The 26791-nt window shown below is 47.4% G+C and overlaps 1 protein-coding gene across 7 annotated transcripts in view; it reads right to left on the reverse strand.

The window, feature by feature from the left end:
- SEPTIN11 (septin 11) overlaps nt 1-26791 on the reverse strand; it is a 71929-nt gene that overhangs the window by 18347 nt on the left and 26791 nt on the right. For 6 of the 7 annotated variants that reach the window (XM_075501294.1, XM_075501295.1, XM_075501293.1 and 3 more), the window contains exons 2-9: nt 23064-23178; nt 19058-19253; nt 16375-16561; nt 13961-14122; nt 12056-12152; nt 10057-10225; nt 5164-5296; nt 3897-4084 (exon numbers count right to left, since the gene is read on the reverse strand). In XM_075501294.1, coding sequence (XP_075357409.1) covers nt 3897-4084; nt 5164-5296; nt 10057-10225; nt 12056-12152; nt 13961-14122; nt 16375-16561; nt 19058-19253; nt 23064-23178 — 1247 coding nt within the window. Of the gene's footprint in view, nt 1-34; nt 1617-3896; nt 4085-5163; nt 5297-10056; nt 10226-12055; nt 12153-13960; nt 14123-16374; nt 16562-19057; nt 19254-23063; nt 23179-26791 lie in introns of those variants that run through there. The other variant, XM_075501296.1, reaches the window with a different exon arrangement.

Raw genomic sequence — 26791 nt, forward strand, 5'->3', positions numbered from 1 at the left:
AAAAAACAAAAAAGTTAGCAATAATCGAACTCAAAATGAAAAAAAAACAAAATCAAAGAAAGCTGGAGAGCCAACACCAGCAACCCGCTCTGGTGGATGGGCATGCAGATGGATTATGGAATTGTAAAGAAATTAAACCTCAAGGCTGGGCTCTACTCCAGCCTATGACAAGCAAAAGCAAAAAGAAAAACTGAGGGGGCAGAAGTACTGAACAGCCAACCACTTAAGTTAGTCAAGGTCACAGTCTGTAACCACACAGTGGTCGGTGTCTTTAAGCTTCAGTTTTTCAGAACGTGCATGGCTGGGGGATACGGTTGCAGGTGTCCGGGTTGGGTTACTTGACACAGGCGCTCTTGCAGAAGGCTGCGTGCTTAGCCTTTACCCAGCTCGGGTATCTCAGACCTGGGCACCGTGATGTCTCCCAGCACTTCAGCACATCAGCTTTCAGAACCAAGTCAGATCCTTCAGACATCATCAAAACCCTCTTTTTACAGGGTGTTGGGCCAGGCCCTGACATATGTGTTACAGCTCAGGTTGTAGCTGTGTGCTCAGGGACTGCTTTGGGACTAAGCATGGCCCTTGATGGCCTGACCAGTCACACTAGACTGGAAACTATTCTGTAGAAAGGAAACTGGAAAAAAAGTTTTTCATCTGGTTTTCAGAAGTAGCTTGAAATAAACAGAAACAGAGCCCAAACAGATGGTCCCAGCTCCTGGGGGGGTTGAGTATGAGCAAGGAACACAACAGCACATGTTGAAGCATGCATGTGGCCATCTACCAAACAAGAGGCAAGCACCAGAAGGCTATTTGCTGCTCCTATTTGGTTTTGCCAAGTCCATTGCCAGTAACCATCTCCAGATTGTTCAGGTTTGAAGCACAGTCCCATCCCAAAATTATGGCAGGGCCTTGATAAGTATGCTCAGCCCCACATCCAGTAAAGTACTCGAGTACGTGTCTATACTACAGTCACACAAGTGTCTGAGGTACGCAGATGTGCTGTCCTGAAAACAGCGCACTTCTGTCGTCAGGCCAGAGCTGCAACAATTTTAGATGAAAACCGCATAAGCTATGGGAATCTGAGAAATGCATTATGAAAAAAGGTATAAAAAGACAAGTTGTTCCTATAGAAATAGTCTGGAAATCAAGAGGGCCAAGTTCTCCCTCATGGAGTTAGGCCAGCGCCAGACTTCGCCCTGAGCCTTCCCTCCAGCTTGCACAGCACAGTGGGAAGTCTCCGTCGTCCAAGTTGGGGAAATCTGATCCCACCTTGAGAAAGCAGCATTCCCATGAATTACTTTCTGGGAGGCTACAAGGATTGCGCATGGCAAGGATTTCCTCTGGCAACTGCACAAGAACCACCACAGTCTGTGTCAGCACAGAAAAAGGTTGAAAGCCTTACCTAAATAAACTGCAGCTTTTCATTAGAGCGCAAGGAGGAACTTAAAGCCTTTAGAAAAACCCAAGTGTGCTACGAGCCAGAAGCATCAGCATGTCCCTTTAAAGCCTCCATTAGTAATTCAGACACCAAAGAAGAATTGAAGCAGTTACAGCACCTGGTGTGGAGCGACACTGAAAGGACACACTAAAACACGTGCATGTTCCTCATGACTGGATTTCTGTGAATGCATCAGCAAAGCAGAAACTGTGTTTGTCATGGTCGCTAGAAACATCCATGTATCACACCCACAACATTGTGCATGTGCCAGCCAACTTCACAGAAGCAAATAGTAGCTAACGCTGACTACCAAAAGTTACAAAACTCCCCAGACCGTTACATACTGCACTGGTCTCGTATCTAAGAGGTGAAAAAACTGACTACAGAGTTCTTAAAAATATTAAGCTACCAACTCCGTTTAAGAGATAAGAAAAAGGGGCTTCAAAATTTTCTATTCTTTTTAGGAAACAGGTCACCATGTCTGAAACCTCACGTGAGAGAAGACTGGTGTTTCAGCCTATCCTATTTACAGGCATCGTCGCAGAACGGTATTTCAGCATGCTTGGACGTTAGCTGCCGACACTTATTGTTTCTACAGTTCAGCACGACACTGATCGGTCTGTAACGATTTCTTTACCCAAGCAGAGCATGCAGCACACAAGCGCTCCAGGTATTTCAGTGGGTGCCGAAGGCCAGGTTCTCAGTTAGCGTGAAGCAGCACAGCTCCATAGGAGCTACATCAATTTACATCAGCTGAGGAACTAGCCCTAGGGCCTCCCCACCTTCCCCGGGGAAGCCAGGGGCAGAAGCAACAAATGACGGGCATCGAACCAGCAGTAGAGACAGGGGACATGCAGTGAGCGCCAGCGTAACTTCCCAAAGTATAAAAATACACTAGTATATATGCAATACAGGAGAATCTCATAGGCTCACGCTGTGAGACAGCTCAAACCTGGCTTAAGTTCCCAGGTTAGCAGAGGAGACAAAAGTGTCCATGCCACATCCCTACTAGCATCTTTGTTCTTCCAACAGTGACAGCTTAGTGCTAATAGAGTAGGTTACTCTGCCAGAGTCTATTAAGGAACGCACCCCTTTGCTATCAGCTATTAAGAGAAGCGTGGAACTGTCATTTTTGTGTGTGGGTTGAAGAAGCGTTTTCCAGTGAGATTTGCTGCATTACCCTCTTCACAGCTTTCCCGATTGCAGTTATCAACTAGCGCTGTTATCACAGATGACCCAGAAAGGACTTGCATAAGCATCCCCTGACTAGGTACGGAAAAAACAAATGGGAACTATGACAGGAGACCTCAAAGCAGCCTCTGTTACAGTAACCTGTCTTGCTGCGCTATACAAACAAGCCATGCGCAGTCTACTTCACCTCTGCAAGGTTTGTCTGGCTTCAGCGTACGTATCACATCTAAGTGGACCTTGTGTTCTGGTTTTTAAAGCACAGTGAAGTAGCCAGTATCATGTAATAAATAGGGGTCTTCTTGCACTAATAGCAAGCTAAACACAGCCATCCCCAAGTACAGGCTGCAAGAAGGAGGTTACGTCAATTTGGATCAATCTAGAGCTCAAGGTTTTCAGCGGAGCTCTGCAGTGACTTAACTCTGAGCCCAAGTCTATGGCAACGTTCCTCCAGTTTCAATGGAATCAGAGTTAGGTCCAAACTGAGCACACCTGAAAATCCCGCCTCCAAATACTGACCATGGGACAGACTCTGTCCACAGATACGCTTGGTACCTACTAAGTTGCTGGAATCTCGGAGTACTGGAGGGTATAGGATTATACACCTAGCGTATGAATATAAAATAGTAGAAAACAGCGCCGTTATCTTCACTAAAAGGTATGGGTTTCTTAGCTTATTATGTCAACTTGATACACCACAAATGCCATTTACCTGCAATTATGGTACCATAGTAGTTTGTTTTTTAAAAAAAAACAAAACCAAAACTTCCTGTCTTTAAAGCAAGCTTCCAACTGCTCACTTTTGGCACTAGCATTTCCCATGTAAAAATAACATGGTGGGTTTGGTTTCTAATCTACTTCTACTTACAACTACAACCTTAAAGAATGGGAACTGGAGACTACTCTTGGGCAAAAGGACGGGTAGAGACCCCCTTAATAATTTTGGCTCAGGCAGATAAATCTGAGTCCAGAACCTCACAGAGCTGTTCCAGAAGATGCTGGACAGGTCACAGGTCAAACCTCCACCATCCGATTGCTGTCCCATACCAGTCAGACTTCGACATAAAATTTGAAGGTACTCTTCTAGAGGAAAATTAAGATCATGTCCCTGGCCCGCCCTTTAGAAAAAAATATTTTATTTGATCAGGCTGATAAAAGCCCAGTTTCCAGTCTGGTAATGGGGAAAAGCAAATACAGACATGCAGCAAGAAAGAAAAAACAACCTCCCAAACTATAATAAACCCTACAAAGGATGTGGGTGACATCCGCTTACTTTTTCTTGTCCTTGTCTTTCTTGGTTTGTTGAGAACCTGCCTGCTGAGCCTGTGACTGTAATAGCTGAGCTGCTGCCTTCTTCTTTTGAAAGTTGTTCAGCTCTTCCTCAAGTTCCTTCTTTTTGTCTTCCACTTTTTTCTTCTCTTCTTGGTGAGTCCTCTTTAGATGGTCAAACTTTTCATGAAGCTGCCGGGACAGAGACAATGAGAATTGGACGGGAAGAGAAGAATGTTTCCCGCCGATTACTGGTAATGATGCCTGGAGCAGTTCCGCTGGCACTGAGGCCTCACTGCATTAATAACAAGTCATTGGCCTCTCCCAAGCACACCTGACTGTGTGAGAAAAGCCCTGCAATTAACACACACACACAGATGGTGGGAATTTAAGTTGCTATAGGAATACGACAGGTCTCTAGACACTTCCAAACCCCCATGTTCCATCCTTCATGGCTTTGTACCTAGTGGACTCTCTCACAGTTGTGCAAAGCAAGAAAACGTGGCCATTCAGGGTGATACTCTTCTCTGGGGCTCTTCTCTGTACCTCTGTAGAAGTACACGCTCCTCCGTGAGGCCCAGCAAACAGCTCCCTCCCCTAGCAGGACATCTATGTTTCTCTGTCCCACAGTAATCATTGCTGACCTGCACACACACCGAGCAAATCATGACAGGGCAGCTCTCAAAGAGCTCTGTCACGTCCCTCTGCAACTATGCTGAGTGGGACTTAACATCCTCTGGGAAGTCCTTATCTACTTACTGAAAGCGCCCAGAAAGGTGCGACTGCTAAAGGGCAGCGCTGGCTGTACCATAGCTGAAGATCCACTGCAAATCAACATAACTTTGAGTAGCAAACATATTCTCTCCTTTGGGTGGGACTGAGGAGGTGAGAGAGCAGAGAGGACTCCCACAGCACAGCAAGGCTGGCATTTGTGGGGTATGTAGCCGCAGCTGCTGTTACTGTCACACTGGAGCACTTTCCCGCTCGCTCCATGGTATATATACTCCTCCAGCTGCCCAAAACCAGGGAATACTTCTGCTCCATTTTACAGGCACAGAAAAGTGGCAGAGGACTTGCGTGATGGGGTCACACCACAAGTCCATGGCAGGACTGAGAACTGAGTTCATATCTGCTTCTAGAGACTGTTTATGTACAGCAAGCACCTTTGCAGGCTTGATGTTGGAATCTGGATGCTCACGTTCTCCGGGCTCTCTTGGAAATACCCCAACTGAAACCCTCACGTGCAGTCCCCTGAATTACAATATACTCACATCTTTCTCTGCTTCCTTCAACTCCGCTTCCTTCTCCTTCACTCGCATGACAAACATCTGCCTCATTTCGTCCTCCTTCTTCTGGAGTTCACCCAGGAATTCGTTCCTCTTTGCTTCGTAAGTCTCTTGGAGACTGTTAAAAACACAGAAAAAAGTCAGTCAGAGCTGTGTTTCAAGCAGTCATGAGTTTCCAGCCTTTGGTGATCTTACCGTGTTGTCTTGTCACAAAACCTCGTCAGAGGTCCCTGACTACAACAGAGGCATGAACACCTCCACTAAAACCAGTCCTAGCTTGCTAGGTGGCAGCAGTGGGAGACAAATTGGCAAGGAAAAACCAAGCACACTGTTCAGGATCCTGTAAATCACTTAGCAGGCAGGACGACTGTCCTCGAAACAGCCACTACGTAAGCATCTACAGCAATCCCCGACGCTCACGTGGCTTGTGATCTGTTTGAGTCGCACCTTCTCACTTCTCCCACTCTTTGTCCTGAATCTCTTGATGTGAAGTGCAAGCTTTGTGGAACAGACACGGGCACATCAGAGGGCAAAATCTGGATTTACGTAGTTCATGACACCAACACAGAGAACAAAACCAATTTTCACTACTCATTGCTAATGGACTCCGATCAGGGGCTTTATTTAGGTAAAGCCACCTTGGGAGATTTCTCTTTCAGCTGTCAAGGGAGGCTAAGCCTTTGCAAATGAGCAGCAGCGTTCCTCCTCCAAATAACCACATTACTGGATTCCTTCATTCCTTTATTACCCCTCTACTTCTTTGCATTCCTTTATTTCCCCAGCACTGAGATACCGCAGCAAAAATTTGGGACACAAAATATGTTGTTCACGTACCTCTGAGATTTTCAGAGCCTCTTAGGAACTCTGGACGCCAAATTCCTCTTCATTTTATTCCTTAAATGGATTTGGATATTTCAGCCATAATGATAGTGTGGGAATGATAACTATTTCCCCCAAGATGCTTTTCTGAAAAGGCATTTTTTAAATGGAAACTCCACTGATATCACACAGATACGTTGTATCCATGCACCTAAGGAACCCATTGACCACTGGGCTAGTGGAACATCTTCGATCTGTTAAAGCCAAGCTTTTGCTTTTCCTGGCACGTGCTGGGGTTTTTGGTGGCTTTTTTGTTGCCTGATTTTGTCGGGGGGTTTTTTGGGTTGATTTTTTTTTCAGGGGGAGGGGGGGGTGTTGAACTGGGAAACAAAACTTGACAGATAAACCCGAGACTTGGGTTTAACACTGCTAATTGATGGGCCCTTCAGTTGCCTCGTAAAATACCCCACAGACTGGCCTGGAGTATACTCCAGTACTCCAGAGCTGCTCTTGCACAGCACTGGCCACCCTAGAGGAATCACACTATTCCAGCTGACCACACCAGCTTCCCACACATGGCAGCAAAAATGCTGATTCTAAAAATGACAAAAATTTTTTCATGGGAGAACAAGGCAAGAGGCATCTTTGGATTCTTAACTAAATCAAGAACCAAACATCTCAAAGCAGATAGAAATCAGGAGACTCAAATCAAAACCTCCCTAAAATTCAGGCTTGGATTTAATCCTCTTGACTGCAGACACAGACTTAAATTCATAAACCCTTCTGAAGGGTCTGGCTAGAGCCTAGGAAAACCCTGAGGGCAGATTAGCCTTCACTGCTCAGTGAGCAAAAATTGAATCTGCAATTAGTGACACACTATACTAGGGAGCAGCAGAACCTTACAGACCAAAACAGAAGACACTGCACACTGCTAATCGTATCCTGTATAGCAAACAATTTCTTGCAAAGCTCATTTCCAAAAACACAATGCTGGCTGATGGGCAAGCAGGAAAAGGCTGGCAGGAGCGAGGGTGGCAGGGGCTTGCTGTTAAATTGTCACAGGTTCAATGCTAATCCCAGCTTCAAGCTTAAAAACTTACCACTAACCTAAAGCCAGCAAGCTTAATTCTCTACTGAAGTGGCTCCAACTTCCAGAGAAGCAAAGTTCTCAGAGAAACTGGCCCAGCAACTCCAGGCTGCATAAGAAAAAAACACACTTACAGCCCTAAGGAATAACAGTCCAAACCAACTGGGATCCCTGCAGCTTCTCACAGACAAAGATGACAAGGGAATTTGCTTTTTAAGTATACAAACATATGAACCTAGATTACAAGAGTAACTTCATTCCTCAGACCCACACATGGAATAATATTCTTTTAAAAAAAGTATTTTGAGAAAATTAACCAGAGCAGCAGAGAAACCAGTTCACAACAGAGGCAGGACAGCAGAAGGGTCTCTGTGCAACAGAGGACCCCGTTTCACAGAGCAGATGCCTATGGGGGCACTGGTGCTCCCCTCTCACCTCCTGCAGCTTGGACAAGCGGTGGGGGTTCTGCCAGCAAGGTGGGTCTCACAAGCATCGCCAGCCTCCCTTTTCCACACCTCGCACAAGCGCCTACACAGCACCCATGGTTTGCTGGGGTCTTTTGCCCTGCACACCCCGAGATTTACAAAAGGCTCCCTGCTCCTGGCTGAAGAGCAGTGGTCCCTGTGGCTCCCAGGGCCCAGACCCAGGGAAAGGCATGCTTTTGATCCCTGGTCTCAGAAGGAAGAACAGAAAGAACCAAACCTACTGTTTTCCTCATTTCAGATATACAACAGCCTCAGCCAAACAGCTTGGGATCATGGGTTTTGTTTGTTTATTGGAAGGAGGAGGCACCCAGAGAGAACTGTTCTCAACTAGCACGTACCAGATAGAGAAATTCTGTACATTTCATTTCCTTTCTACTTATAGCTTGGTCAAAAGAGGCCTCGTGTACAGGAAGCAATGGAAATTCCTCAGATTCCTCAAAGGGAAGGGCTGAGCCCATCTTAAGCCATTGCTCTCCAGAAAGGAAATCCAATAAAGCTTCACACTCGGGCTTAATAACAGAACTGGGCTCCACTGATTCCAGCAGTTTCTGCACTGCAAAAGAAATGCAGCTGCATAAACTCAGCGAATCACAAATAAAATCCTGAGCTGATGCAAACTCCGTGTTGTAGTGCAAACCCTGCTCGGCTCACCACAGAGCGCTTTTCAGACACATGAACATGAGGCCCCCACTCTGCCTTCTGCTCTGGAGCCCGCCTGGCTTTCCCCTGTTGAGGGTCAGAGATGACCCATGTCCGTGGTTACCTGTGCAAGCCAGCTGCGCGGCTGCCGTCTGGGGATTGGCACGCCAATTCCTGACATGCACGTGTGTTATGGAGGTAAACCCACACTGATGCACATTTAATTCTGACTGCCTTCCCCTGGGGCAGAGGGGAGCGTGGGACGCTGCTAAGGCAGCGGGTGCAATTATTAGAGAAAAGTTGGGGAGGAATGGGAAACAGGAAATGAAAGGAGAAAACAAACACTCCCTCCTAAATTCCCACACAGCTGTTGTCCCTGGCTAATGACTTCGGCTTTAGACCAATAAAGCTGTCAGAGAGCATAAACTCTGCATTTAGTAAAAAGCCAAACCGCAAGCATCAGACCACAGCACCCTCTTCACAGCGCACCTTGGACCAGCTATGAAAAGCTCTAGGAGGGTCAACAAGAACATTTATCCCAGGATCCCCCCTTCGGTAACCAGTTATACCTCAATGCATGAGTCACCTCCATCTCAGCATGGACACACCTGCACTTTTCAAGCCCAGCAATTGTATGCGGCCCTGACTTGCAGCAGAGCAAGCTGGCTGCAAAACACAGTTGAGTCTGCAGTGGAGGAAAGGGGCACTGATCTCTCACCTGACCATCTCAAAACCTGCCCTCCTCCAAGGGCAAAAAGTGTCAGGAGGAATTTCTGAAGTGATGAACAAACTCGCTATTCAACAGATTCAGTCAAGTCTCCATGAAGCTCATAGTACTGCCAGTAGGAAGATGAGCATAAGCTTCACTTATGACTGGACAGTTCACAGGTTTCAGGAAACCAAGAGCAAGGGGAGGGGGGAGGGGGGGAAATCAACTTCCCAACCCCAAAATGAGATTCCCCCAGCTTGAGAAAATGACAAGTCAACAATGTGAACAGTTACCTGATGGTAACTGTACCCAATCAAACATGCCTACAAGCCCTGATTGCTTATTACCACCAACCCTCTCTGCATCCTACAAAAACATGCCCCCTTCCATGATGCTGAGGACACGAAGAAACCAGGAAACGGTAGTGATCCTCACAGCAGGCTCTGCGTTACAGCAGCCTCTCGGCCATGTAGCGCGATGGACAGTTTCAAATGTGGACAGCCAAATCGGTTTGAAGAGTCCAGTGCGGAACTGCTCTCCACAGCGAGTGGCAGGAGCAGCATCTAGAAATCAATCCTTTTGACACTTTTTAGTACTGGCTGACAGATAACAGGTAGGAGATAGACTGAAAGGCACGCCACTCAGGAGAGAGGGCCAGCAGCTTATATCTGACACAGCAGAGCGAGGGATGCTCAGAGAAGGGTGCAAAGAAGACTGATAACTTCAGCAACAGGGTGTACATAGATCCACAGACATGCGCTTCTTCCTCCTAAACTTTCCAGGTTGGTCTGAAATAGGTCATATTCTGGCCTCAAAACACATCACCTTCAAGCATCCTAGTGACATTTTGCAGGCTCTAGAAAGCCTGTACAGCCCTGCTGCAGGGTCGCAGATATTTTCAAAGTGTTAAGGCGAGAATTGGCTTTCCCAGCCACCCAAGCTTTTCCTGTGCTTCTCCTGTACAAATCCTAGGCCCTGAGGGCAAGATTCCACTGCACAAGGTTCTCCTCCCCAGTCACACTTTAGATCTCAGCTGGTCTAAGCGACCATGGCTATTCCCTCCCTGGTTCTTAAAACATTGGCAACCCCAAAACCTCCAATTTCTCTGGTTGTACAAGGCCCGAGTTACTCTTTCCTACCTGAAAGGCTTGCTGTCCGGATCCGTGTCCTTGAATCCCATCTCTTCAAGTTTGCAGCGCCTGTACAGCTCGTAGTGTCGGGTGTGTGTCTGCTCTCTCAAGTCCTCCATGTTCACTCGGATCAGCATCTCCCGCAGCTTCACAAAGTCACAGTGGTTTTCATTTTCAACTGCAAAAAAGACAGACCATCCACAGAGAGAACATTACATTCAAAAGCCAGGTCCCCCCTTTCCCTGGACCCAGGCCTCAATTTAGCCAGCCTGAGAGTTCTTCAGGCACAAGCAGAACTCCAAGTCAGCCTGCACCAAAATGCCTTGCTGAACTGGGGGTGAAAGCATCCCACGCCAACACATGGGCACCAGTTCAAAGCCTTCCACTGGATTTGCAAGATCTCTGTGTTGCCCATCTGTCACAGAACTCCTGTCTCTCCGTGCATTTCTGCACCAGCAAGGTGATGATCCATTTGCACACAGGATTTCACTTCCCACTCAAATCCATTCCAAATCCAAGTCACCGACAGGGGCCCAGGTGAGCAACAAAGTCTCAGTTTGTAGCCGTGGTGAAAGGACAGGTCATGAGAACACCCCACCAGAGACGCTGTACCTTTTCCATGCTGGCTAGCCTTACAAAGGAGCCCTAAACCCCTGCTCCTGGCACTGAACGGAGGCAGCACACAGAGTATAACATGGCTCCCCATAACAACTTCTACTCACAGCAGGGTCTGGTGTGCCACCATCAGCCCCTGGGTGAGCAAGCTGCTCAGCCTGCGAAGGGCCTGCGGCCAGAGGGCTGCACGCTTCAGTGTGGGCAAACACTTTGGGTATGCTTAAAGACAAGGAGTGAAGTTCTCTCTTTAGGATGCAACGGCAAGCAGCAGGCATCTCTGCTGCTAACAGACAACTCTGCAGCGTGCCTCCAGGGACACAGCGAAGCACTCCAGCTGCTCCCCTTCGGACCAGACCAGCTGTCTCTGCAAAGGGGCAGTTCAGGGTCAGACCTTCAAAGTCCCTCTGGTACCCAGCTCGATCTCTTTGACTATCTGGTCCTGGTTTCCTGGGAACAGCAAGAACCCAGCAGGATACATGTCAAGTACAAGACTTCCCAAACATACCAACTTCTTTCCTAATTATGAGTTATTCCCAGTATTATCCTCCGGTGTACACAGCTGAAGACAGTAAGTCTGAAGCTGCTTCAGGGTCAGCTTGTATTATTGAGAAACACTCGGTGAGTTTTGTGGAATTGCCCTGCGAATGTGTCCCTGCAGCTTGCTGGGCCATTCTCCAGCTGGATACACAGCTGAAGCCACAAGCAGACCACCACCGTCTCAACCCTGTACTTCTCAGCACTGGTGGGGAAAACAAGGACCAGCCCTATCTTTGGCAGCTTCAGTAGCGCCTGGGTTGCAAACACAGCCCTAAACAAACTGTGCTCTCCAACAGAAAGGAGCTTTTGGCTGACTTTACGGCGGATTGCATACTTAAGCTGCACGTCCACAGTTTAGGATACCAGGACAAAACATACCGAGCAGTCAGTGTTGAATTAGTTCTGCTCCCACTTCAAGCTGAGAGGGCAGAGCACCTGCTGACCTCCCTGGAAAATCCCCCAGCTACGTGTTTGCGTTCAGGCTTGTGTGCAAGGTCCAAAACGAACCACTCAGCTGCCCAAGCCTTCCCCGTTGCTCACGCTTTTTTGCTGGCAGAAAAGCTTAAGGAACAGAAAATGGCAAGTTTTCATTTTTCAGGCTAGTTATTTAACATCTCCTAGTAATGTTACCCCGCTCTCTCCCAAAGCCAACGGCTAGGTTGACGTCACCACCCTGCCGCCAAACGCCCTCCGTGTCTAGATCTAGGTTACAAAGCCCTGGTTTTAAGGAGAAGTCTTAGAGCTGTGATCTCGCTTTCTCAAGACATATTTTGATAAGGACCATCCAGAGATCAATGCATCTTTCATCAGAAAGAGACAGGATGACAAGGTCTTATTTGTGCTTTCAGTAACGTACCCTGCACAACCCCCCAGGGGTACTGCCTGGCTTTTGCCATCTTATTGCCGATCTTCACTTCTTCAGTGCTGCCAACTACAGCAAAAGGAAGGTGGACCTACAAAAGGAAAAGGACAATGAGGTTAGGGATTTCCTTTGTTGCCTTGCCAGGGATTGTTTCTGAAGAAAGCTGTTTACTGTGGCAGCTGTGCTAGATTTAAGTTGCTTAAATGCCTCTGCAATTCATCTGGCATTTTGGAAAGAGCAACACAACAATCTGATGAGAAACCTGCTCAGACTTTAAGTCCAAAGTTCTGAAGTCCTAAAAATACAAGAGATGTACGTATTATTCCTGTAATTACAAAGCATGACTGTCTTAAACACAGAAGTAGTCTTACGAGCTGGAACTGAATTTGAACACTGAGAAAAAATAACTGTTAAACAATAAAAAAAGAAAATAAAGTACATCCTCCCAAGGAAGGTAGGCTAAAAATTCAGGGGCTTTCTGCTGCTAGAAATAACTGCTAATGCTTCCTCTTAAAAAGGGCAAAGCTGTGAGCAAGGGGAAGAGCAGAGTGGACCCAGCCCTGGGCTGACACGTGTGAGTCATGGAGCTCTGCTACGTCCCAGTCTCTCCGTGGGTGTGGTGGCAGCAATCTGGGATCTGCTCCCAGAAGCGTGGCTGCTGCCAGGAGGGAGCCAGCCTCTGCTGCCAGCCCACCCCCACCCCTCGGTGCTCTCCCTGCCTTAACAGCATCCAAAAGGGCTGGGCGCAAGCTCCAGGAGAGGGTGCTGTGTCGGCCAAGCCGTGGTCACAGGCTGGGTGGGAGGGGAAGAAGCCGAGTGGCAGAGGAGATGTGATTAACTGGCAACGGAGTTTCCCAGCAGCCGGGCTGCACCAGAGGAAGGCAAAACACACACTGCACCCTGGCAGAGCCACGTCCCTTCTCTATGGCAGCTTCTCCCTGCGGAGAACATGACACAGACAGGGAAAAGAGGGAGGTAATACAGAGGTTTGGAGAGGGTCTGATATCCCAGTGGGCATGACAATTGCCCATCTACAAGCAGTTGTGCAGGGAAACTCAGAAAAGCCTTCAAGTTGCAAGGAAATGGCTTAATTTTGATGCCTCTCTTCCCTATAAAAATGCAGATAACTCAACCTCATCCTTGCACTTGCTTTTGAGTGCACTTGCTTCGGGGTTGGCACGTCCCTTGGGTGTTGGCACGTCCCTTGGGTGTTATGCGCCCCGCTAAAGCCACCCAAGGGCCTTGTCAGCACTGCTGTGATGCACGTCACTGCCAGAAACCCTGAGCTCAGGTTCTTCCCCTTGCACTCTGAGTCACGCCCATGGGAAATAGTTGTTTCCCTCTGTAAACCCCACTAAAATGTTTGGTCTACCCCAGCCCTGTTTGCCTTCAAATCCCACCCCTATCGCTAGAGGAAAGGGAAAGGAGGTGAAAGCCAGAGCCCTTGCCGCTGATGGCCACTGGCCCTGCCGAGAGCTGGAACATCACTGATGGCACACCCGCTCTCACCGGAAAGCGAAACAAAGGCAGAAGTGAATCACCCCCCCACTAAGCAACAAGTGGTCGTCTGGGACAGGAAACCTAAACCCCAGCCCTTTGCCCTGACCGCATCGGGGCCCTGCCTCCCATCCTCTTCCTTTCCCAAGATGGGAATACTGCAATAGGGGAAGGATATGAAAAAATGCTCAGAGGAGAATCGTTTGTCAGACAATGAAGCATACCAGGCCGGGCAGCCCACGTGTGACAGGTATCTCCAGCTCCAAGAGCCTTCTGGCCAGCCTGATATCTGTGCTTAGACTGCAGTTTTAAAGCCAAAAGAAACATGGTACAATGCGCCCTACCATCAAGGATGGACCCACGCAAACCAAGGCAAGCAAAAGCCGTCCCCAAAAAACATACGCTCATCGTGGCATTTATCTCAGCCACCGTCTCTTCATCCGTCGGGAACTGGTAGATCTGGACACCGTTGCTGACCAGCTCGCTCATGATTTTACTCTTGAACTTGTGCAACTCGTTTTTTGCAATGGTGTCAGCCTTGGCAATGATGGGGATGATGTTCACCTGCAAGACAAAGACAGCACCTCCACATACAGGACCGCACACATTGCATCACTGGGAGAGGACAGAGAGCAGCATGCAGCCCGCAGCAATGGCCCTATAAGTGCCACCAGCCACCGCCCCCCCCAGCAGAAGACCTTCCCTGGGGCTGCTGCTGACAGCACTGCTGCCTTAGACAGGCTTTTCAGGCAGCAGCGATGATGGCCTTAAAAAGAAGTCAAATGCAATTTGGCAACATGCTATTTCCTGTCCTGTCGTATTCCCTCCTCATCCAAATTGGCTGGACAGGAAATGCTGTCATAGATTACTACAGGCTGCTCCAAAAAAAAAAAAAAAAAGGAAATTACCATCTAGACACTTCTCCTCCACACCACAGCAGGCTGGATTATTGTGAGCGGCACGCTCAGACAATAGCCTCTCGTAGGCGTTTGCTAGGGCGTTGTTATCAGGGACACCCAGGTGGGCAGCAGTGCTGCTGGTACCGCACTCGAGGTGACAGCAGGTGGTCCATATCCAACCGCACTACACACAGGGTGGGGGCTGGCAGTACCACAGGCATGCTTCCTCCACCTGCACGCCCTCCCATGCTCCCGTACACCGCTGTACACCGCCGGACTAGGGTTGATTTATCCTTGCACAGCTCTACGACAATCAGCCAAAGGAACCTCATGCATGATGGGGTTAACACAGAAATGAAAGAGAAGTTACTGACTCTTCTCTAGACAGGTTGTTTGCAACACTGGCAGTGGGATGGCAAACAGCAATACCATCCAGGAGCTGAGGGGAGATAGCACGGTACCCTCAGTGTAGCTGAACGGATCTATGCACAGGGCAAGAAAGCATTAGGACGAGGAATCCTGCTTGCTTTCCCTTTCTGCTCCCTCCAGATGGACAATTTCTACTGTTGATCTTGCAGGATTTGCTTTTCCTTGCAACAGCAGACAGAAATTGTAGTGAGGAAGACGTTGATATTGACCTATATGGAGGAATTTTAACTACAGTACTTGAAAATCCTCTTATATTACATTGCTTAATTCTGTTCAGAGGATGGCCTGGAGTTATCAAATCCCCCTGAGCCAAAAGATAGAACATGAATGCCAATTAGCTCACTTTGGGTAAATCTCCATAACCCTATTTTAAGTTGAATAGGGCAGAGATCCTTCTCCATCATTGCATAAAACCTGATCGATAGGCCACTCTAGGAAATAAAGAACCTTTGGCATCATTTATTGTCTGCAGAATCAGGATCCAGTGAGCCAAAAGGTGCAAGGTGAACTGATTTAAATAGCTTAATCATGATTTAAAGAAGGACAGAGAAAGCTCAGTTTAAATACTCAGGTTTTACATTTGTACCTTGGTTATTTTCCCTAGAAGAAAAGAGATGAAATCTTCTTGCAAGTATCTAGTAAAACACCATGGTTTAAACCAAGCTCAGTTCCCATTCTTGCTAGTCATGAGGCTAACTGAAAAAGCACATGCCGAGTAATATACACATATTCAGATTCTTCTTGTTTATCAGGTTATGGTTACAACAACACTGCATTTGCCATAGAAGATTAAATCACTGTTTGTGTCTAGCCAGATGCATTCAGAACACGCAGACACAGCATTTTGTTTTGTTTTTCATTGATTAGTAAGATGACTTTAAGTGTTTTAGATGTACTTGTCATCTCATGCACACAAATCAGGTTTTGTACAAGAACCTAATTAATCTGTTGGACAAGGTGAAATAGAGATGGCAACCATGTCTTTGAGTGCCAGAACTAGCAGAGTTCAACTTCAACCTCTCATTTTTATTTATGCATTTAAGGAGGAAAACACACTTTTCCTCTCTTTTTCAACAGCCAACTGATCTTTCAGTTGTGAACAAACCTGTCACTGAACTTGGCTGACTTAACCCACAGGAAAGCAAAAAGAACTGTGGTCTCCTAATGCATCCTCATAAATACAGTTTCCTGCTCCCAGATTGCTAGCTTTATAGCATAGCTGTGGAGCAAGCGGCCAAGTTTCCTAATCCGAGATGGGACTGGAAGAGGGTAGGAGCCCAAACTCTTCATAAATCTCTGCAGCATATGAATCTGAATAATGACCCATTCTAGTAGCTAGCCCAAGGTAAAGTTTTCACACAGCACCTCTGCAATTCCCTACTGCTAAAAACAGATAGTATTTTTCTGAGCAGGTTTAACTAAGCCTGTGGCAAGATCATAAAAGCACTAGTAGGGCCATGCGAGGGTCATAACACGAGCACCAAGTACCTTACTGTCGAGCTTCTTCATGGTGACCAAGTCTAGGGACTTCAGTGAGTGTCCGGTTGGTGCAATGAAATATAGGCAGGCATGAATTCTGGTGTCGTGGTAATTGAACAGGGATCGTTTGATCTTCAGCTCTTCTTGCAAGTAGGCTTCAAACTGCGCATCGATATATTCTACTATAGGCTTGTAGCTGAAGAGACAAAACGTGTCACAGAGAAAACCAGGGCATTCACTGCTGGGACAACACAGGTCACTGATGGACATTCAGGAAGCTTCATGGGTGCTCTGTACATTACGGAACAAGCGCTGCTCTTAGGACCCTCCCCACCCAACCCTCCTTAGGAAGTGTGTGTTTCCACTTGGTGCACAGTGAGAGCATTATGGACATAGCAGCAAGATAAAGTGGAAGAAACCCTGGACTTGAGGTGCATGGAAACCACATGAGGCTGCTACCCTGAAGAAGAATGTATTTTGCAGTCTCTCCAATTAAAGTCTGAGCTGCTGCTCTGCCAATGTCACTGAGAATCATCCCACAGAAGAAAATTTAAACATGAAACCCCCACCTACCCTAGCTTTTCCAAAAGCTTGTTTGTGATCTTAAGAGGGAAGGGAGATTCACGAGGGGATCAAAGGAACTTTTCAGGAATTGAAGCCTGTGAGCAAAGCTCAGGAGACAACTACACGAGTTGGACCATTTTGGTCAGGATAGACCATTTTGTTGAAGGAAAAAAAGTTGGTGCAGCGTAACACGCCCTGATCTAACTGATTGTGCTTCTGGAAAGGGAACTTTTCAGTTTGTTGCTCCCCCCACCAAGGGCAGCCTCAGGACCTCCAGCCCAAAGAAGCTCTCGAGGGAGGGCACGGAGACCAAGGCACCAAGACAACACTGCCACTGCCTTGAGCACTGGATTCACAGCAGTGTTAATACCCTCCCTCGGAAGCAGTTGCGAGGAGGAAATAGACCATCAGGAGTTTTCAGGTCCTCCAGAAACACCCTTCTGACAAGGCAGCCAGCAAGGCTCTGGTCTGGTCCCTTTGCTCCAGATGCCAGTGCAGCTGTTTGAGCAGTTGCTCAAAACCCTTGGTGAAGCAGAGCAGACTCTTGCTTGATTTACCAAGCAAGAGCTATAGCAAAAGACAGCCAGTGCTGCGTGAGGGCCGCCAACACCAGAGACCCATAAAGCAGTCCTGAGCAGTGCTTGTTCATTTGCAGGCACACAGGGTATCATGAATATCACTAGGTGGGTTTGCAACATGACTGCGGCTCCCGCTTCTTTGCTTTTGGAAGTTCTGCCTCTGACCGCGAGACAGACATATTGCAAAGAAAGCAGTAAGGCCTTACATTGGGAGATCATATAAGAGATCATATTAGAGAAAGCACCGTCAAAAAAAGCAGAGTGAAAAAGGACTGGGAGGACTCAAACCACGAGCACAGAGAAAATCCCACCCGCTGCGGCCATATGCGTCGGGACACAGCAGCACAAAAGCTCTCCTCCCTAAGCCCTGCTGCCCTGTGACTGCCCAAGAAGTTGGAGGGGCTTCACCACCAATGCTGCGGACTCTTCTGGTCTGCTGAATGAAGCAAATGCAAAGTGACCCGGCAGTAACAAGCTGCCGAGCATCCCCGCTCTGAGCACCTGCTCCTCCTCTGAGCAGCTTTTGTTCTCGCCTGAGAGCATATGGCAGCGTCTGACGTGCAGAGCTCTCCCTCCAGCCAGCACGCGCCCCTCACCGCTTTGGCTCTGTAGCATTAGTTAGGAGCAGGAGCCGCAAAGCAGGGGCAACAGTTCCATTTTGGTGTCAGGTCAAGCAGCCAGGAAGCATTACAGAAATAAAGCATTGTAAAATCTTTTTAAATACATCTACAGAGTTTTTCTTATGGAACAGGAAGCAGAACCTGCTCAATCTCCATGCTAACAGGGATCTTGGTGGAAACTTCGACATTAAGCTCACGTTTTCAAAGAGCTTATGCTGGCTATCTACCTAGCGCCCTAATAGCGTTTGGTCAGTGCACACGCTGCCAGCCAGCGTGCCCTCGCTTGGCACGGTGCAGAGAAAAGGATTGGAAACAACCCTCCAGAGGCAGCTGGGATTACTGCAACAAGGGCATGTATGGCCCTAAGACATAGGGACTGCATTAATTAGCGTATTAGCCATGGTGACAGAATGACTAGTTTTAACACTACAGCAGAAGTCCATATGGATGGACACAAGGGATTGCGTAGGCTGCCCAGAATATTTACTTCATGCACGCAACATGAAAATCAGCACCCAGTACAATGTTAAAGTAAAACCCACTTCAACTTGAACATTTGCAGGATGGTGTGAACAGGAACTATGATCTGAGTTCCAGCTCCCTAAAAGATGCAATGTAATGGCAGTTTGAACTCATGCTTTCAAATATTTACATGTTTCAACTCAAGTAGAGACTTCAACTAAGCTGCACAGAGACAAGGAGGGCAGAAACACAGTTTCAGTTCCGTAGCCTAGTTGATCTGTTTGTTTTTCACTGCAGTTTCTCGTCACATCTACCTGTCTCGTGGGGCGAGTGATGCCAGCTGCCACACCTGGATCAGGAAACACCCCCAGGAACAGCGAGGGACCTACTCCCCACACAGGGCCAGTCCCTTCTGATCTCAGAGCACCTCAGCACAAGGATTCCTTCTCCTGACAGAAATAAATTTACCTGTCATCTTTGTTAATTTGATCGCCAAATCCAACTGTGTCGACAATGGTCAGCTTCAGACGGACATTACTCTCCTGGAGCTCGTAACTCCTGGCTTTCAATCTCACGCCAGGCTCGTTGTGCGTCGCAGGTTCACTTTCAAACTTCGTATTGAACAGCGTGTCCATCAACGTTGACTTGCCGATGCCAGTTTCACCTGAGCACACAAAGGCAACGTTAGTATGGTCCAATCCCTTTTCCTCATCTCATTCTCAGGCACATTTGCCAGACTAAGGAGTTATTCCACTTGGGTAGCAGCGGAATTAGGCTACCTGCACATGGCCGAGCAAAACAATCCCTGCAGAAACAGATGTCTCTTGAGACAGTCCCCATATTTACCAGTCGCCCAGGACTGAACCAGGGACCTTTGCGGACATTGGGAGGTGACAGCAGCTCTGGCTTATGCTGCTGGGCTCCAAGTAATTTCCTCCACAGATCACACCGCCTGGGTCTCTGCAGCACACCTTGCAGACACACCCCATCACAGCACCACACGCTGGGGATGTGAATCCCAAGGGAGCCCCTGCTATGGGAAAGCTGCTACCCTGACAGACACCAAGATAAACCAAATGCCTTCAGAGCTAGAAGTCATCACCTGCAGGTGGAGAGCTAGGCTGCTGTCCTGGGAATGGCAAGAGAAATTCAGGTCTTTGTAGGCTGAGCTTTGAAGGGAGGCGTACCACAATCACAGGCAAGGACACAGAAATGGGCATCACCAGAGATACTAAGCACCAGCAACCTCAGGGATTTTTCATTATTTGGGGGAAGGAAAGGGGCTTATTTCACACACACACAGAAGAACACAGACTTTTCCAGTAATACTATTGTTAATGTTTCCCATAGGAAAAGGAGGAATTGGAGAGGATGGGTTGAGGCTTATGAGACTTCCTGAAGAGAAGGTACTAAACTGGGGGAGGGGGGGAAGAGAAAGAAAAATTACAAAAAAACCCCAAAACCACAGCAGTTTTAAGAACAGTTACTTAGACATTGCCAAATAAGCCCCACTCCTTGGAGAAGGGAAAGGACTCCTTCCATGATGAACCAGCAAATGCCTGCTGCTGCCAGAACCCTGTTACCAGACTTGCTACACTGGCAGTGCAAGAGACACAAATAATCATTCCTTTCCCATAAAAGCATTTGCTTCCAGCGGTCTTCAGCTGTTGCCTGTGGTTTTTACATTGGTATGACCTGACCAGTGATGCAGGCTCCCTCGTGCTTGGTGGCATGAAGAGCCTCAACCTCCCCACCTTGCAAGCAACATCTGTATTTAGGACAGCAAGAAGCTGTTCTTACCCAAGAAATACTTAATTCTCTTTTTAATAGCATAGACTTGTTCTGATACAACTTTCTTTACAGAAGCAAGTTGTAAATTCTCTCAACTCTGAGTTTGATTCCCAAGGAGATATCCAATTCTCTACATGTTTTTATGCTTTTCGTTTCCCCAGCTCAGTTTCCATTCCTTTTTCAAAAGCAGCACAAAAAAACCCATAGTGAAACTTGGACAATGAAAATTTGAGACAGAGAAATACATAAAAAGTTTTAAAAAAACCCCCTAGAATACCACTCTGCTTAAATACCAACTTTTAAAGCTACTCCAGGTTCACTAATCCCCAGTGCAATTAGTAACATGGATGAAAGCATTAGCCTAAATCCCATTTTTAAGTCAAAAGTGTTTGCTTAGCAATTACACTCTCAACTGCTACTGCTACCCATGCTGTGAGCAGGGGGTGGGCTGAGGTAACGTTCTGAAGTTGCTCCAGCCGCAGAGATGCTGCGATTTGGGACAGACCTCCTGGATTACACCGCACAGCTCTGGCATTTGCAGGTCAGGCTTGTGAGGGGGTCCCATCCCAACCTCTCAACCCCCCCCCTAAATTTTCAATAGAAGTGAATAATTGAAAAGCAATACAAGATATCAGGTGGGAGAGGGGAGACTGCACCTGGGATTGCCCTCAAGCATCTCTCCAGGCTGTATGTAGCTCTCCTCGCATGAATATCTCCCTCTCAAAATATGCAAAGCCCCCACTTGGAAGACCTCAGAGAACCATATAGTATTTGTGTCCACAGAAACCAATACCACTACTCAGCAACTGCCTGTTGCTCTGTGATACTCAACAGTTCATTTTCCTGGCTTTGACTTTGACCATTTTCTTGCTAGCCTCAGGAAGGTAAGTGATTACCTACAGCCCAGTAAAATAATTAAGCAGAGATATGTTTGTCACAGCATTTCTACCCTGGGAAGCTGCAGGACATAAAGCAAGCTTTTAAAAAAGAACGAAAGAGGGGAAAGACAGAAAGTATACATGACATTATAGCTCAAAATCCAGGCCCACATAGAGCGCAACCCACATGAAAAGATCAGTCCTAAACTGATGGCACAGACTGTTAATCTCTGAATCTACATATTTTAGTGAGCTCCTGATGTGAAGGCAGCGCTGCTGCATGCTGTGCTAGATGGGCTTTGCAGCATTTTATCCATGCACACCACAATTAAAAGCTTCACACTGCAATGCCAAAGTTAATAGCGTCCTTTCTCAAAACACAATTTCAAAAGTTTGTGGGGTTTTTGTTTGGTTTTTTGTTGTTGTTGTTTGCTTTGTTTTTTTTTTTTTTAAGGGGGAGATGTCTATTCCTTGGACAACTGCAGCAATCTGTGTGAAATTTTAATCTGAGGCAAAAAATGGTTGATCAGCACATTTTACAAGAGAAAAGACTTGGATCAAATTGCTATGTTAATGGAGACATATCAAGTCACGCCAGGAGAGGAATATTTACTGCAAGAGAAAAAGGCAACTAATTTATGCCATTTTGATCAAAGAGCTGCCTACTAATCGGGATGTTCCCTGCTGAATTTTAAATGGTTTCATGCTGCTAGGAGAGTCACATGAGGGTTGGTAGCTTGGGTGTGCAGAAGTACAACTATTCTCTTATCTCTTTCTTCAACAAGCAAAGCTAAGAGAGAAGCCTAGTTTGTTTGCCAGATTTCTTTTCAGATGGCTCACCCTGCACTGCAGACAGAAATTCTCAACTTGCTGTAGAAAAAAAAAATCACAGTCAGAGGGTTGTGGGTTTTTTCAGCTAATTAATGTAACTAATTAGAAGGGACAATATTCCCTTCTTATAGGCTTAACTGAACAATGAATGGAAAGATGATGTTTGTAGACTGCTCTGCCAAACTAAGAGTAAATCCCACCATTTTTGTCAATTTACAGAACCGCATTCTAGGGCCATCTTGAGGAGGCCCACCAATAGGTCAAAGCTGTTTTGGCACACAGCTCCCTAGGGCTGAGCAATGGATTTCCAATTGCATAGTACCCATAGAGTGCCAAGACAGCAGGTATCTCTCTATAGCCAAGAGAAGGAGTTGCTTCCCTTGTCTCCCCGTATTTCACCCTCTGAACAACTTGGGAAAAGTAAAACAGTAACTCCGGCTATAAAACCAACTTGCAGCACCCAGATTAAATACAGCAGAGAACAGGTGACAGGCTTTGTTCTCAAGTACATCATTTGGAGACTAAAAAGGGCCTCGTTTCCAACTGGAGAAACTAAGAATATAATGAGACAGGCAGGCAAAGCCTGGAAGGGAAGGAATGCAATTTATTGAGAAACAGCCTCCAGAGAAAGGCAGATTTAAGTTAACATTCTTTTAAAAATATGTTTAGTTTCCAAGTTAGCTCCATTTCCTTATGGGCAGCCCTTGTGGAAAGCAGAACCACAGGACCATCAAAGGGGTAGATTTTTAATACCTAGAAATTTCCATGTTTTAACTCAGGGGACGAGGTAGGAAAAAGGAAAAGAGGGATACTAGGTTTTACCCTGGAGCAGCTCTGGGAAGAAACTGTCACTTCCCTGCAACTATGGTCCCCACTGGCTCAGATCTTACCCTTCGCAGGAAGGAGAAGGTGCTAGTGGATACATGTGCACCCCTTGGCGTGAGCTGACCGCCCAGTGGCACAGGATGACTTACCCACGCAGAGGATGTTGAAGCAGAAGCCCTGCGACGTTGACTTGTTGACCAGCTGATCAGGGAGGCTGTCGAAGCCCACATGGCCAGAGAGGGACAGGTTCCTAAGGTCATCGCTCTGTAAGACCAAGAAGAAAAGCATTTAACAGAGTTGCCACACCCCTGTCAGGGAAGAAGACTGTGCCGAGTCCTGTCAGAACTGGGTAACACCACAAGAGTTTCAGGACACAGGATCTTTCTGTCTTAGGTCTGCCTCCCAAACGTGCTCTCCTTTTATTTCTATCCAGCTCTCTCCTGTGGGGCTCAGGAGCTAAAACGTCCCCAACCCCAAGGCATGCAAACACCACCAGACTGTTTCTCCACGCGTGCAACTAATAACCCATGATTCCGTACCAATTTGCAACACCCAAACACTGTTTCTGAGGCCTCGGCATCACATATCCCTAGGGTTACCCCAAGATTATTTAGGAATACACCTGGAAGAGAGACAGTGAAACACAGTCATAGGTGCAAGCAAACCAATTCCTGTTTAATTGGTGAAGCAGCTGAGTCTGCCTCCTCCGTGTCCAGTGTACAGCTCTATGGCAGAAACCAGCCAGCCTCCCTTTCCGAGACTCCCCCAGCAGCATGGGAGCTTCCCCAAACCACCCGGTGGGGCCAGCTCTCCCAAACAGCACATGAAAGAGTGACACAGGCTGTGATGCAGTCCTGGTTGCAACTCCAAAATCTATTCCTGACAGAAGCCTGTGTAGGCAAGCAGAGCACCAAACTCGTGGTCCTGTTGGCTCAGTTTGCCAAAGAGAAGGAGCAGCTCTCAGACTTGCTCTATCCTTCCAGCAGTACAAGGGAGATGCGACACTTGCACTTTTGCTGCAACCTTTCGGCACGGCCACAGTAGGACATAGCTTAGATGGCAACACTGCCTCCAAAGCCAGCTAAATTTCTTTCCAGCTTTTACAGGCCTTGACCGGAAGGGAGAAAAGCGTGCATGCCGCTCTGCAGATGCCTTGGTTTACAAATAACCTCATCTGACACGAGGTGAGAAAGCAGGGCACCATTCCCGGCATTTCCTGCATGACCTACAAAGCCGGCCGTGCTGCCCCTCCATGTCTTCAGCAGGAAAAAAGCCAGGCCAGGCGCTCCAGAGGTGCAAGTCACCCCCCGTGACCCGCTCTCCTCCTCCAGACTGGCTGGGGGGCCTGAGCTGATAGCATCAAACACCCCGATGCCGTTTTGTGGAGGGTAACGGGGCAGCACAGACCTCGCAGAATGGAGGTTTGAAACAACTCCAAGATTATATTTAGGACTTTTCCACAACAGCTGTACAGTAATTCACACAGAGGCTTGGAAAAAGAAGCCAGCCCGATTATCTCTTCCCCAGCAAGTCACAGTTATGCCAACATCCTGAGCACAGATAAAAAAAAAGTCCTCAGCAGCCCTAGAGCAGCTCTGCTGTTATTTCACACAACGTTTTCCTCCAGAAGTTTGTTGTCCTTAAGATAGTAACCTTTCTCCAAACCCAAACATTTCCAGTAGAGTCACTCCACCTCGGCCATACTGTTGAGCTAAATGGCAGCCGTGGGCAGCCTCAGCCTGGTTTAAAGATGCTGGAAGCACCACCTTCTTTTCCACAAAATCAGTGGGCTTTGGACCAGACATGGAAAAAGACACTCCGCTGTTGTTAAAATAAGAATCAAATGCGGAGGAGGACTTCCCGCTCTCTGCACAATTGCTGAGCATCCCCGCTTCCCTTTTCAAAACCAGCCACCGCTTACAGGAAGAAATATGTTACATCTGGGCTGAGTGTTGATGAAAATACCACTCAGACAAAGAAAAAAAAATGGAAATTCTCTGAGAAAGGCAACACCTCAAAGTAAAAATGTCTAAGTCTGTGCCATCACCATATCTAAGAGGGTTGGAGCAGGGGCAAAGGGCTCCTTGTTGCCACGCTGGCACACGCAGCTTGACACCTGTACTAGATACCTCAGCCTTCTCTTCACATCTGAACCAGGCTTGTCTGAAGGCTTAACACCAATACACCAGACTGTTCACCTCCATCCCTCCATATACTGAATGGCTATTCACCAGCATCATACCACAGAAGCTTATGGTGATTAAAGGGATGCCACCTCCTTCACTCAGGCTGGGTAAAAAATAACCAACATGAAAGGGACCGTCACCTCATTTACCCAAACCAGTGATTTTCCTGGGAAAGCCCCAGGCAATAGAAGGAGACCCTGGGACTTACACAATATGAAGGGGTTAAATGAAATATTAGTAACATTAGTATTTTTAAAATGCCAGTGGGCTTGGGTTTATGACTAAGTGAAGGGAGGTCGGCGCAGATCCCAGAAAGCAATAGGTGCCCATGACTCACAGGCTTCACAGAAAGCAGTGGGTGTTGAACATCTCTCAGCACAGCACCAGTATCTCTTTCCCTGATATATTTTAGGAAAGCAACTACTGCCTCATCATGGGTTACTCAGCAGGAACAGGAGTTAGACTCATCTCTCGCATCTGTGTCAGTTATTTTTTGCTGCATACCTTCTTTGGTTTAGTTCCCTCCCCTTTCTTTTTTTTCCTGCAAGTGGCAAACATCAACAGTGGAAAAAACAAAAACTATCTCTACGCTTTTCAATGCCAAGTATTTTTCACAAGCTGTGCTGTATAACAGGAGGCAGAAGCGTAGTCTGATATCTGCCTGAGACACCAAAACACTCATGAAAAGCTCAGAGGCCCAAGGCATGGGCAGAGATGAACCGCAAACCCAAGTCCCCACCTCCCTCACTATTCCCCAGACTGGAGCACATCTCATTGAGTAGAGCGGGTACAGAAAATACGTGCATTTCTGCAGAAGTATCACTTTGGACAAGGCAGGAGAGCCAAAGGGACTAGAGTTTCTCAGTATCTCCCTCCACACACAAATGAAAGCATCGTGCAACATGACAGCCAGTTCCAGCGCATGCAGAGGGACTTCGAGAGCTGGTACTTTTTGAGGGGAGATGCAGGCTGCTCCTCTCTGAGAAGAAGCATTCAAGGGAGGTGCGCACACTGCATAACCTCTTACCACTGCAGCCAAGCCTCTGCTCTTGCTTTCACCCTCTTCAAGGGGATAGCTTACTCCTGCTCAGTAACTACAGGGACACTGACACAAGGAGAAAAACCTGGCCCCCTTTCTCTGCTCTCCTCACAGCAGAGGTTTGAACAGCAGGCTGGAAGCTGCGGGACCCCCACGAGGCTCTGTGGCCCCTTTAGCCAAGGCACAGGTCTGCCAAGGATGCCAGCCAGCAAAACCACAATGGGCAATTTTACTAATTAGCCCCATTGCACTGGACTGGGCAGTTCTGGCTTTATTAGCTCAACAGTGCTACAGCCTTCAGCCCTCGGGCTGCCTGGGGAAGGGGACTGAAATCACTGCAAACTCAAGAGTAGCTCCTGAGGTCAGGTTTTATCCACATGGAAAGGAAGCCTCTGCTGGAGAGCAACAAGCATGATTGCTCAGTGTATAATTAGCAGAACAGGCAAGCGATTCACGCATTCAGTCTGGCAAAACAGAAGTGTTTTAAAAACAAGGGGATGCTAAATCAGATGGCCACGCTGCTCTGGCTGTGAATTGCCGTGACAAGCTCCTGAGCAGGGTCAGTGGGCTGGGTTTTGATCTCAAGTGAGTCATCCCACTGTGAACTGGGTGCTTCCAGCTGAAGAGTGGTCAAAGGCTGACACAGGCGAAG

Source organism: Mycteria americana, chromosome 4 (assembly GCF_035582795.1).
Source record: "Mycteria americana isolate JAX WOST 10 ecotype Jacksonville Zoo and Gardens chromosome 4, USCA_MyAme_1.0, whole genome shotgun sequence".
In the NCBI taxonomy this organism is placed as follows: Eukaryota; Metazoa; Chordata; class Aves; order Ciconiiformes; family Ciconiidae; genus Mycteria; species Mycteria americana.